At 47.2% G+C, this 12,568-nt stretch overlaps 1 protein-coding gene across 3 annotated transcripts in view; it reads left to right on the top strand.

Moving 5' to 3' along the window:
- Positions 1-269: 269 nt before the first annotated feature.
- Positions 270-12,568, top strand: part of agla (amylo-alpha-1, 6-glucosidase, 4-alpha-glucanotransferase a) — a 28,709-nt gene continuing 16,410 nt past the window's right edge. For 2 of the 3 annotated variants that reach the window (XM_056596257.1, XM_056596258.1), the window contains exons 1-12: positions 270-355; positions 2,073-2,216; positions 3,610-3,820; positions 4,308-4,477; positions 5,080-5,283; positions 7,669-7,850; positions 8,782-8,893; positions 9,539-9,662; positions 9,752-9,854; positions 11,026-11,123; positions 11,471-11,613; positions 12,358-12,545. In XM_056596257.1, the coding sequence (XP_056452232.1) occupies positions 2,129-2,216; positions 3,610-3,820; positions 4,308-4,477; positions 5,080-5,283; positions 7,669-7,850; positions 8,782-8,893; positions 9,539-9,662; positions 9,752-9,854; positions 11,026-11,123; positions 11,471-11,613; positions 12,358-12,545 (1,623 nt within the window). In that variant the 5' untranslated portion in view covers positions 270-355; positions 2,073-2,128. Of the gene's footprint in view, positions 442-2,072; positions 2,217-3,609; positions 3,821-4,307; positions 4,478-5,079; positions 5,284-7,668; positions 7,851-8,781; positions 8,894-9,538; positions 9,663-9,751; positions 9,855-11,025; positions 11,124-11,470; positions 11,614-12,357; positions 12,546-12,568 lie in introns of all 3 variants that reach the window. The other variant, XM_056596259.1, reaches the window with a different exon arrangement.

Raw genomic sequence — 12,568 nt, forward strand, 5'->3', positions numbered from 1 at the left:
AATGTGTGCGTGCGCTCCTGCTCGTCCCAGTGCGGAACACGTGCGAGCCGTTCTTGTCTCTCTACAAATCACGCATTCATAAATATCCCGCTCACATCCCAACCGTCTACGATCAGCCTCGGTGTCCGAACGGGAACATTTAATATCCACACATGAACCGGCTTGTACGGAATTAACGGAAGAGTTTCTAAGAGGTTTCAGCCGGTATGTTCCGCCACTACCAGCGGCATTACGGTAGTGCTGCTCCGACCCGCCCACTCCCTCCTCCGCCCCGCCCCTCCCTGCCCTGCTGTCCTCCACCAGCAAGGAGCAGAGACAGAGAAGACTTTCTGCTGTCCAGACAGAGACCTGACAGGTGAATAATAACATCACACACCACCACATCTCCTAGCGGGGCCGGGCCGTAGTCCGGACCGGCGGGCGGGTAGCGGACCTGAGGCGGTAGGTCGGCCCGCCGCGGGACTCCTCGTCTGGTTCCTCATGGACGAGATTTGGAGATATTGGAGATATCGAAGAGATATGGAAAGAAATTGGGCCTGTGGTTCCAGATTTCCGTGCATGTGCAGGGGCTGCAGCGTGCGTGCATGTGTGCGTGCATGTGTGCGTGCGTGCGTGCGTGCGTGCGTGTGTGCGTGTGTGTGTGCGTGTGTGTGTGTGTGTGTGTGTGTGTGTGTGTGTGTGTGTGTGTGTGTGTGTGTGTGTGTGTGTGTGTGTGTGGCTTTAAACTAGTAGAAGTAGTTTGTTAGTTATAAATAGCGGAGGTGACATTAAGAAGTGACCTTGTTATCACCACCGGCTCGCTGCCCCGGGACCAGGTAGGGTTAGGGGTCTGGTCTATCTCGGTCCTCCCGGTAGAGCCTCTGCCCGGACGACGAGGCATGTAGTCCCGCTACTGAACCCCGGTGCAGCGCTGCATCCTGGTTCCTCCCTCATCGTGGATTATAACATTACCACATTCTACTATAATGTCGAACGAACCATCTACATAATTCTAGTTTTATGAAGTAATCTTACATTATCTATCTTAAAACAATCTTAAAAATATGTATTGAATATGTATTCTAATACCGTTAAACTCGTTATAATCTGCGATGGGACTCCTTCAGTGACACAACAGCTGACCAGACTTTCAAAACAAACTTCAGTTTCAACATTGAGAAACCTTTTGTAAAGTTTGTCTTAGGAAACCTTTTGTGTTTCACAACGCTAGGCTATGTGTAATCAAGTTGTTTTTTTTGGAATGCTTGTTGTGTTTATTTTATAGCCATTGTGTAGTTTATTTATTATTACTTGGTGTTTAACAAGGAATTTTGTATTTATTTGTTGCGTAGTTTAGTACTTCCTGCTTCCAGAGGAAGTGAGGTTTGTTTACACGACTCAAAAGTGACGACCACAGAACTCTCTGGTGAACTCTGAACTGTTGGCTAAAGTAAACTTGGACACACAGTAACAAACTCTAGTGAACTAGGACATACAGTACCACACACTAGTGAACTAGAACATACAGTAGCACACACTAGTGAAATAGAACATACAGTAGCACACAATAGTGAACTAGAACGTGCAGTAGCACACACTGAACTAGGACACACACTCTGACTCGCCCCATTCCGACCATGAGACCCTGGAGTAACTTCTTTATAACTTACCGTACAAACTCGTATCTGCATTTAGTAATTTAGCAGACTCTGTTATCCTCAGTGAATAAAGAATCCAATTAAATTTGGAGAAGCTACTGAAGCTTTGGACTTACTTCTTAAACACATCAACTCCCTCGCTCAGACCGAGAGAGAAGCCCGGAAGGTTCTGAGCAGAACTCCAAACCACAGAGGGCCTCAAAGCTCTCTGGAGAAGGAGGATTCTGCAAGGGCCTAGGGGCTAGGGAGCTAGGGGGCTGGGGAGCTAGGGGGCTAGGAAGCTATGGGTCTAGGGGTCTAGGGGATTACGGAACTAGGGGGCTAGGGAGCTAGCGGCTAGGAAGCCAGGGAGCTAGGCCGCTAGCTTCTCCACACATGAGAAGGTTTGTGACTGGTTGGCTCCAGCTTGAGTGTAAAAGTGTTCTTTTCTTCCAGAGTGAGAAAGAGAGAGAGACAGAGAGTGAGATAGTGTGTCCAGCAGACGTCAGAAGATGTTGCCCCAGCACCTGAAGCAGATCCGAGTCCTCCAGCTCAACAACCAGGAGAACCTGGAGAGGACTCTGTTCAGACTGGAACAAGGTAGGACTCACCCTGGATCACTCCTGTTCTCACTCCTCACACCCCTGGATCACTCCTGGTATCACTCATCATACCAATGTATCACTCCTGTTCTCACTCCTCACACCCCTGGATCACTCCTGGTATCACTCATCATACCAATGTATCACTCCTGGTATCACTCATCATACCACTGTATCAATCCTGGTATCACCCATACCACTGTATCACTCCTGGTATCACTCATCATACCACTGTATCACCCCTGGTATCACTCATACCACTGTATCACCCCTGGTATCACTCATACCGCTGTATCACTCCTGGTATCACTCATACCACTGTATCACTCTTGGTATCACTCATACCACTGTATCACTCCTGGTATCACTCATCATACCACTGTATCACTCCTGGTATCACTCATCATACCACTGTATCAATCTTGGTATCACCCATACCACTGTATCACCCCTGGTATCACTCATACCACTGGATCACTCCTGGTATCACTCATACCACTGGATCACTCCTGGTATAACTCATCATACCACTGGATCACTCCTGGTATCACTCATACCACTGTATTACTCCTGGTATCACTCATCATACCACTGGATCACTCCTGGTATCACTCATACCACTGTATCACTCCTGGTATCACTCATCATACCACTGTATCACTCCTGGTATCACTCATACCACTGTATCACTCCTGTTCTCACCCCTCACATCACTGTATCACTCCTGGTATAAATTCTAGTATCACTGCTAATAATAACTATAAGAGGTCTATGTTCAGGCTGGGGCAAGATAGGAAATGTCCTGTATCACACCTAGTATCACTCATCCTATCACTCCCGAGAATAGCATTTAGTGTGGACAAGCATTTAGCCTCCATGCTACTAACTACTAGTTTTGTAGTGTCTATAAGGTGTGTGAATGTGTAGCATTTGAGTAACTAAGGTGTGTTAATATATAGTATTGTAGTAACTAAGGTGTGTGTATGTGTAGTATTGTAGTAACTAAGGTCTGGTAATGTGTAGTATAGTAGTTACTAAGGTGTGTTTATGTGTAGTATAGTAGTAACTAAGGTGTGTTTATGTGTAGTATTGTAGCAACTAAGGTGCGTTAATGTGTAGTATTGTAGTAACAATTGTGTACTAATGTGTAGGGTTAGAGTAACTGTATTGTGTACTAAGGTGTAGAGTAGCTGCATTGTTTACTATGGTGTAGAGTAACTGTATTGTTTACTAAGGTGTAGAGTAGCTGCATTGTTTACTATGGTGTAGAGTAACTGTATTGTTTACTAAGGTGTAGAGTAGTCCAATACAATTTTCAACTAGGGCGTGGCATCATAATGTGTAGTATTGTGTAGTAATGTGTACTTGTATTGTGTCACTGTGGGCCCCAGGCTTCGAGCTGCAGTTCCGTCTGGGCCCCAGCCTCCAGGGCCGCTCCGTCAGCCTCCACACCAACTACCCTGCGGCGGGGGAGGCCTTCCAGAGGAGCTGCTTCCGGGTACTGAGCTGGGTGAACCCCGCCGGCCGCGAGGACGACTCGGACAAGTACTGCTGCCTGGACCTGCAGCTGGCCGGCTCCTTCCACTTCCACTACAGCCTCGGGTACGGCCCCCTAGGACCACCACCCACACCACCCTGTGGAGGGAGTGACACCTCCAACCGCTGTAGAGGCAGTCATACCTCCACCCACAACCCCCCTACTGTAAAGGCAGTGGTACCTCCACCCTACTGTAGAGGCAGTCATACCTCCACCCACAACCCCCCTACTGTAAAGGCAGTGATACCTCCACCCTACTGTAGAGGCAGTCATACCTCCACCCGCAACCCCCCTACTGTCAAGGCAGTGGTACCTCCACCCTACTGTAGAGGCAGTCATACCTCCACCCACAACCCCCCTACTGTAAAAGCAATTGTACCTCCACCCTACTGTAGAGGCAGTGGTACCTCCACCCACAACCCCCCTACTGTAAAAGCAGTGGTATCTCCACCCACCACCACCCTACTGTAGAGGCAGTGGTACCTCCACCCTACTGTAGAGGCAGTGGTACCTCCACCCTACTGTAGAGGCTCCTGCTCCTGTGTTCCCCAGGGACGGGGGGCGGTGCGGTGGGGGCTACCTGGTGGTGGACCCCGTGCTCCGGGTGGGCCCCGACGACCAGGTCCTGCCCCTGGATTGCATCACCATCCAGACCTACCTGGCCAAGTGTCTGGGGACCCTGGACCTCTGGCCACAGAGGCTGCAGGTCGCCAAGGAGACCGGTAGGACGCCACCGGATAGCAGCTAACAGTTTAGCCTAGTATCGAGCTAGCAGCCAGCGAGGTAGCATCTAGCTAGGTGTCAATTAGCAGCTATATAGTTGGCAGCTTAATGTAACAGCTAGTTTGGTGGCATTCATCTACTTAGCTTCAGCAGCCAGCTAGCTAGCAGCTAGCTTTGACACTCCTCTATCACTTACTGATTAAAGCTAGGTAGGGCCACTCTAAAGGAACAAGCCGGCTAGACTCGGCCTCCGAAGACACTTGTGTCCTCCGGCTGACTGAGGCTGGGTGCTTTGGACCGGGGCCGGGGGCACAGAGAGATCCAGCCTTTGATCTATCGAGATGTAGAGAGAGTTACAACTGATATGATACAACAGATTGCTTAATATAGCTTTAATCTCTGTCTCTCTGTCTGTCTGTCTGTCTGTCTGTCTGTCTGTCTGTCTGTCTGTCTGTCTGTCTGTCTGTATATCTGTCTGTTTGTCTGTCTTCCTCTTTTGTCTCTCTCTCTCTCTCTCTCTCTCTCTCTCTCTCTCTCTCTCTCTCTCTCTCTCTCTCTCTCTCTCTCTCTCTCTCTCTCTCTCTCTCTCTCTCTCTCTCAGGGTACAACATGCTCCACTTCACTCCCCTCCAGACCCTGGGTGAGTCCAGGTCCTGCTACTCATTGGCCGATCAGCTGACCTTTAACCCCGAGTTCAGCCCTGAGGGGCGGAGCTACGGCTGGGCCGATGTCGGCGCATTGGTGGAGAAGATGAAGAGAGAATGGAACATGCTGTCAATCACAGACGTGGTGTACAACCACACCGGTAAATATCACCTCTTTCTGAACATCTATACATCATAAATATCACCTCTTTATGAACATCTATACATCATAAGTATCACCTCTTTATGAACATCTATACATCATAAATATAAACTCTTTATGAAAATCTATACATCATAAATATCAACTCTTTATGAACATCAATGCATCATAAATATCACCTCTTTATGAACATCTATGTGTCATAAATATCACCTCTTTATGAACATCTATACATCATAAGTATCACCTCTTTATGAAAATCTATACATCATAAATATCAACTCTTTATGAACATCAATGCATCATAAATATCACCTCTTTATGAACATCTATGTGTCATAAATATCACCTCTTTATGAACATCTATGTGTCATAAATATCACCTCTTTATGAACATCTATACATCATAAATATCACCCCTTTATGAACATCTATACACCATAAGTATCACCTCTTTCTGAACCTCTATACATCATAAATATCACTATGATGTCTATCATAGCTATATGTAATAGCTTTCACGTCTATAGATCCAATCTATGCATCATTTAATATTATACATTACCAGGCCACCAAAGAAACCAATGAACTAGTGCAGCCCCCTCGAGTGATAACCCCGTTACCCCCGCTTGCAGTTCCCAAGTAAAGGTCAGAGAGTCTCAGGAACTTGATATAAAGGTCAGAAACCCACTGAAGGTCAAAGGTTCCCTGACTTTATTCCTGGCCGCCATTTCATTTCCATAGCGACGGTGCGCTCTATGTGGGCAGGTCCTAAAGTAGCGAGCCGCTGGCACTGCGGTCCAGTGTGGAGCGCAGTGGTACGTTCCACTGTGGAGCGCAGTGGTACGTTCCACTGTGGAGCGCAGTGGTACGGTCCAGTGTGGAGCGCAGTGGTACGTTCCACTGTGGAGCGCAGTGGTACGTTCCACTGTGGAGCACAGTGGTACGGTCGATTGTGGAGCGCAGTGGTACGGTCCAGTGTGGAGCGCAGTGGTACTTTCCACTGTGGAGCGCAGTGGTACGTTCCACTGTGGAGCGCAGTGGTACGTTCCACTGTGGAGCACAGTGGTATGGTCGACTGTGGAGCGCAGTGGTACGGTCCACTGTGGAGTGAAGTGGTTCGGTCCACTGTGGAGTGTAGTGGTATGTTCCACCGTGGAGCACCGTGGTACGTTCCACGGTGGAGCACCGTGGTACGTTCCAATGTGGAGCAAAGTGGTACGGTCCACTGTGGAGCACCGTGGTACGTTCCAATGTGGAGCAAAGTGGTACGGTCCACTGTGGAGCGCAGTGGTACGTTCCACTGTGGAGCGCAGTGGTACGGTCCACTGTGGAGCGCAGTGGTACGGTCCACTGTGGAGCGCAGTGGTACGGTCCACTGTGGAGCGCCTTGAACACAGGACAGGCTTTATGAATGTTATTACGGGCCAGCCTCAGAGGCAGAGGCCACCTGTTGTTTTATTATTGTTCCGCCAGATTGACGGACACAGCAAAGACTGCTGAGTTGCTTCTCATGAACTCTCCACGGCTGTCAAGGCTGAGTAGACAGGAACAGAGGAGAAAGATTAAATTGACTGGCAACAGGTGGCGCTATAGCAATAGTCAAAAAATGCATATCTCGTGATCCCTTTGACCTACAGTCTTGAACATCTGCCCTCATATGCATCTCCCACGCTGAACAGATCAGAGTCAGGAACCGCACCCCTCTGGCCCTCTTCCACCTTTTTGATTTCATTAGGATCTCGGGTTTATTGACATAGACCCATTCTGTGGTATATCTGTGGACCAATGTCTTCCATGCAGCTTTAAATATATTATAATATGAACAAAACACGAACAAACACAAATTGTTATAAAGAAAACACAAAATGTTATAAAAAACAAACAATGTGATATAAAAACACAAAATGTTATACACATAATGTTTTATTGAAACACACAATGTTTTATTGAGACATAATATTTTATTGAAACACACAATGTTTTATTGAAGCACACAATGTTGTGTTGAAACACTCCATCTTGTATTGAATCACTCCATGATGTAATTGAATCACTCCATGTTGTATTGAATCACTCCATGTTGTATTGAATCGCTCCATGTTGTATTGAATCGCTCCATGTTGTATTGAATCGCTCCATGTTGTATTGAATCGCTCCATGTTGTATTGAATCACTCCATCTTGTATTGAATCACTCTATCTTGTATTGAATCGCTCCATGTTGTATTGAATCACTCCATGTTGTATTGAATCGCTCCATGTTGTGTTGAATCACTCCATGTTGTATTGAATCAATCCATGTTGTGTTGAATCACTCCATCTTGTATTGAATCACTCCATGTTGTAATGCTGCCCCATGTTAACTCCCAATGTGTCCTCAGCGGCTAACAGCCCCTGGCTGGCAGACCACCCGGAGTGCGGCTACAACCTGGTGAACTCACCCCACCTGCGCCCCGCCTGGGTCCTGGACCGCTCCCTCAGCCACCTCAGCGATAGCATTGCTAGCGGAAGCTACGTTGCTAAAGGACTTCCTGCTGAAATCACCAGCGAGGCACACCTCAACGTCAGTTCACCGCCTAGGCCTAGCCTCCTAGCCTCCTAGCCTCCTAGCTAGCTAGCTACTGATTAGCTGCTAATCACTGCTATTAGTTAACCTTCCTTAAAGGCACCCAGTGCAACTTTATGTAAACATTCAATGAAAAATAAACATCCAATTTCTAGTCTTTTTTACACGTAGTAAGTTTCAATAACTCCATACCATTACATATCGACATTCAAGGAGCAAAGATGAGACGTCGTTGTGTGGTGAGAACTGATAGAAAATCGTAAACAACAACAATCGCCGGTGGGGAGAAGCCATTTTTCCATTGACTGGAAGCCTGCTTTATTTATTGTAGGTTACAAAAAATAAAGAAAATGGCGGCATTGTTGTTGTTATCGATTTTGTATCAGTTCTCACCACACAACCGACGTCTCATCTTTGCTGCTTAAATGTCGGTATGTAATGGTATGAAGTTATTGAAACTTACTACGTGTAAAAAAGACTAGAAATTGAATGTTTATTTTTAAGCCTTGAAAGTTGCACTGGGTGCCTTTAACTAAAGATGACATTGTGTTGGAATGGAGAATAATGGGTTCAACATGAAGTGTGTGTGTGTGTGTGTGTGTGTGTGTGTGTGTGTGTGTGTGTGTGTGTGTGTGTGTGTGTGTGTGTGTGTGTGTGATTGAAATGTGTTTGTGCGTGTGTGTGTGTAATGTGTGTGTTTGTAATCTGGTGTGTGTGTGTGTGTGTGTTTGTAATGTGTGTGTGTGTGTGTGTGTGTGTGTGTGTGTGTGTGTGTGTGTGTGTGTGTGTGTGTGTGTGTGTGTGTGTGTGTGTGTGTGTGTGTGTGTGTGTGTGTGTGTGTGTATTTGTTTGTTATGTGTGTGTACGTGTGTTTGTAATGTGCGTGTTTGTGTGTATTTGTAATGTATGTGCGTGTGTGTGTTTGCAGGCGCTGCGCAGCGTCCTCTGGCAGGAAGTGTTTCCTCAGGTCAGACTGTGGGAGTTCTTCCAGGTCAACGTGGAGAACGTTGTGGCCGCCTTCAGAACCCTGCTGGAGAACCGTGAGAACCCTGCTAACCTGTTAATCGAAACCCACTAAAGCCCTGCTAACATGTTAACCTAATCCTACTAGAACCCTGCTAACCTGTTAACCTAATCCCACTAGAACCCTGCTAACCTGTTAATCTAATCCCACTAGAACCCTGCTAACCTGTTATAATCCACTAGAACCCTGCTAACCTGTTAATCTAATCCCACTAGAACCCTGCTAACCTGTTATAATCCACTAGAACCCTGCTAACCTGTTGATCTAATCCCACTAGAACCCTGCTAACCTGTTATAATCCACTAGAACCCTGCTAACCTGTTAATCTAATCCCACTAGAACCCTGCTAACCTGTTATAATCCACTAGAACCCTGCTAACCTGTTAATCTAATCCCACTAGAACCCTGCTAACCTGTTATAATCCACTAGAACCCTGCTAACCTGTTAATCTAATCCCACTAGAACCCTGCTAACCTGTTATAATCCACTAGAACACTGCTAACCTGGCCTAAACGAACAAGATCACTGCTAACCAGTTATAGACTCACTAGAACCGTTCTCATGTTATAAACTCCCTAGAACAGTTCTAATGCTTTATAATAACAAGTGTTTGTTTGTATTTTTGTGTGTGTGATTTATCTACTTTCTTCTGATGCTCAGATCCCAAACCAGACCATAATAAGCGAGTAGGGAAAGGGCTGAGGATGATCCAAGACCCTAGTTACCGTCGTTATGGCAACACTATTGATATGGACTCGGCCCTGGAGATATTTGTCCCTCAGAGGTCAGTCGCAAGAAAAACATTTGAGCACTAGAGGTTGGGACGTCTCCACAGAGTTCAGATTATGCAGTAATCAAATGATGTGTTTGTAGCCCCGCCCCCCATCACCTCCTGGAATGCTGTGATTCGCTGAAGCAGAGGCTGAATGAGCTGAACGGACAGCAGTACCACATCGTCCACCAGCACCAGGAGCAGGTTAGATACTAACTTACTACTAACCAACAGGTTAAGATACTAACTACTACTAACTAACTAACTACTAACCTACAGGTTAAGATACTAACTACTACTAATTAACTGCTAACCTACAGGTTAAGATACTAACTACTGCTAACTAACTACTAACCAACTACTAACCTATAGGTTAGGATACTAACTACTAACCTACAGGTTAAGATACTAACTACTGCTAACCCTAAAGTTCAAGATACTAACTACCTACAGGTTAAGATACTAACTAACAACTAACCTATAGGTTAAGATACTAACTAACTACTAACCTACAGGTTAAGATACTAACCATCTACTAATCTAAAGGTTAAGATACTAACTACTACTAATTTACAGGTTAAAATACTTACTAACTACTAAATAACTACTGACCTCTAACCTGTTACAACATATACTCATTGCTTGTTGAACTATACACTAATGGCTTGTTAAACTATAAACTAATGGCTTGTTGTTAAAATACTGAAAGGTTGGGTATGGGATTTGCAAAACGCCAGCAGACTTTGAAAATACACAACTCGAATGGTCCTACCCCCTCTCCTTCAACGCTGACTCTGACTCCACACATTCCAAATTCATGGACACGCAATCATGCACGAGCGCGAACACAGATGCGCGAGATCGAGCCAGGCTTGCTAGGTTAGAGTTTAGGGTTGTCTTCTAGTGCTAGGTCCAAATTTGGATTAGCTAGTTAGCTAGCTCCAGTAGCTACCGCAGGATAACAACAGCAGAAGCTTGCTCTGGGTCACGAGCTTTGAGTACGTGCACAAAGGGTCACGCGCGGGGAGCGGGGGAGGGGGAGGGGGAGTGCAGTACGACCGTTTGATTAACGTACTTACTGTCCAATGCCACTCGGTGGCTCTGGAAATCATTGGCTGGAGTTTTTCGAGCCCTGCCCATTCCACAGATCATTGACTTGTTTAATTTTCATGTAAGTACTTCTAACTCAGTGGCTGTAAGTCGGTTACGAAGTATTTCCAGTAATTTTGCAAAAATGGCCAAAAAAGAGAATTCCATACCCATACCTTTAATAAATGTATGTTTGAATGTTTTGGAACATTGGTTTTCTAAAGGTTTCAGAACTCTCAAACTTTCTTTTGAAGATTATATTTTCTTTTTCTCTTCTTCCTCTCAGGCAGCCAACTGCATCGTGGGAACTGTTGTTTATGAACGGCTGGCTGACCATGGTCCTAAACTGGGACCTGTGAACCAGAAGAACCCATTGGTTACCAGGTAAGAACACTGGGTGAGACTAGAACATGATTCACTAGACCAGATGAGACTAGACCAGGTGAGACCATGGAGGAGTCAAGAGAATTTGAGAAGAACACAAATTTTGCATGTGTGTGTTTGTGTGTATTTATGGAGAGAGAGGATATATAGAAAGAGGGGTATAAAGGGAAAGAGGCAGTTGAACATCACATCTGTTGATACATCACAGCAGGTAGGAACCCTCAACTGTGTGTGTGTGTGTGTGTGTGTGTGTGTGTGTGTGTGTGTGTGTGTGTGTGTGTGTGTGTGTGTGTGTGTGTGTGTGTGTGTGTGTGTGTGTGTGTGTGTGTGTGTGTGTGTGTGTGTAGGTACTTCTCCTTCTCCTCCTTTGAGCTCCTCTCTCTGGAGGAGGAGCTGCGTCTCCTGGAAGTGCCGACTGCGGCGTGTCACTTCCTGGCGCACAACGGCTGGGTGATGGGGGACGACCCCCTCCGCAACTTCGCTGAACCAGGCCAGTACATCCAACATGGCCGCACCTAGGTCCAACACGGCCGCTGCACCTCGGTCCAACATAGCCACCACACCTAGGTCCAACATGGACGCAGCACCTAGATCCAACATGGTCGCCTCCCTTAGGTCAAACATGGCCGCCGCACATAGATCCAAAATGGCTCCCTCACCTTGGTCCAACATGGCTGCCACACCTATATCCAACATGGCCGCCTCCCCTAGGTCCAACATGGCTGCCACACCTATATCCAACATGGCCGCCTCCCCTAGGTCCAACATGGCTGTCTCCCCTAGGTCCAACATGGCCGCCAATCCTAGTTCCAACACGGCTGCCGCACCTAGATCTTACATGGCCGCCAATCCTACATCCAACATGGCTGCCAAACCTAGATCCAACATGGCCGCCGAACCTAGATCCAACATGGCTGCCGCAACTAGATCCAACATGGCCGCCACACCTAGATCCAACATGGACTCCGCAACTAGGTCCAACATGGCTGCCTCCCCTAGGTCCAAGATGGCCGCATCCCCATGTCAAACATGGCCGCCTCCCCAGGTCCAATATGGCCGCCTCCCCAGGTCCAACATGGCCGCTTTACCTATATCCAACATGGCCACCGCACTATTTCCAAAATGGCCGTAGAACCTAGATCCACCATGGCTGCCCAATCAGGGTCCAACATGGCCCTAACCCATGTCCAACATGGCCCCAACCCATGTCCAACATGACCCCCTGTGTGTGCAGGCTCCAGTGTGTACCTGCGCAGGGAGCTGGTGTGCTGGGGCGACAGCGTGAAGCTGCGCTACGGCGCCGGCCCCCAGGACTGCCCCTACCTCTGGGCCCACATGACGCGCTACACACAGACCACCGCACAGCACTTCCACGGGGTCCGCCTCGACAACTGCCACTCCACACCGCTGCACGTGGCTGAGGTACGTCATCAGGGCAACGGCCT

Source organism: Gadus chalcogrammus, chromosome 8 (assembly GCF_026213295.1).
Source record: "Gadus chalcogrammus isolate NIFS_2021 chromosome 8, NIFS_Gcha_1.0, whole genome shotgun sequence".
Classification (NCBI taxonomy): Eukaryota; Metazoa; Chordata; class Actinopteri; order Gadiformes; family Gadidae; genus Gadus; species Gadus chalcogrammus.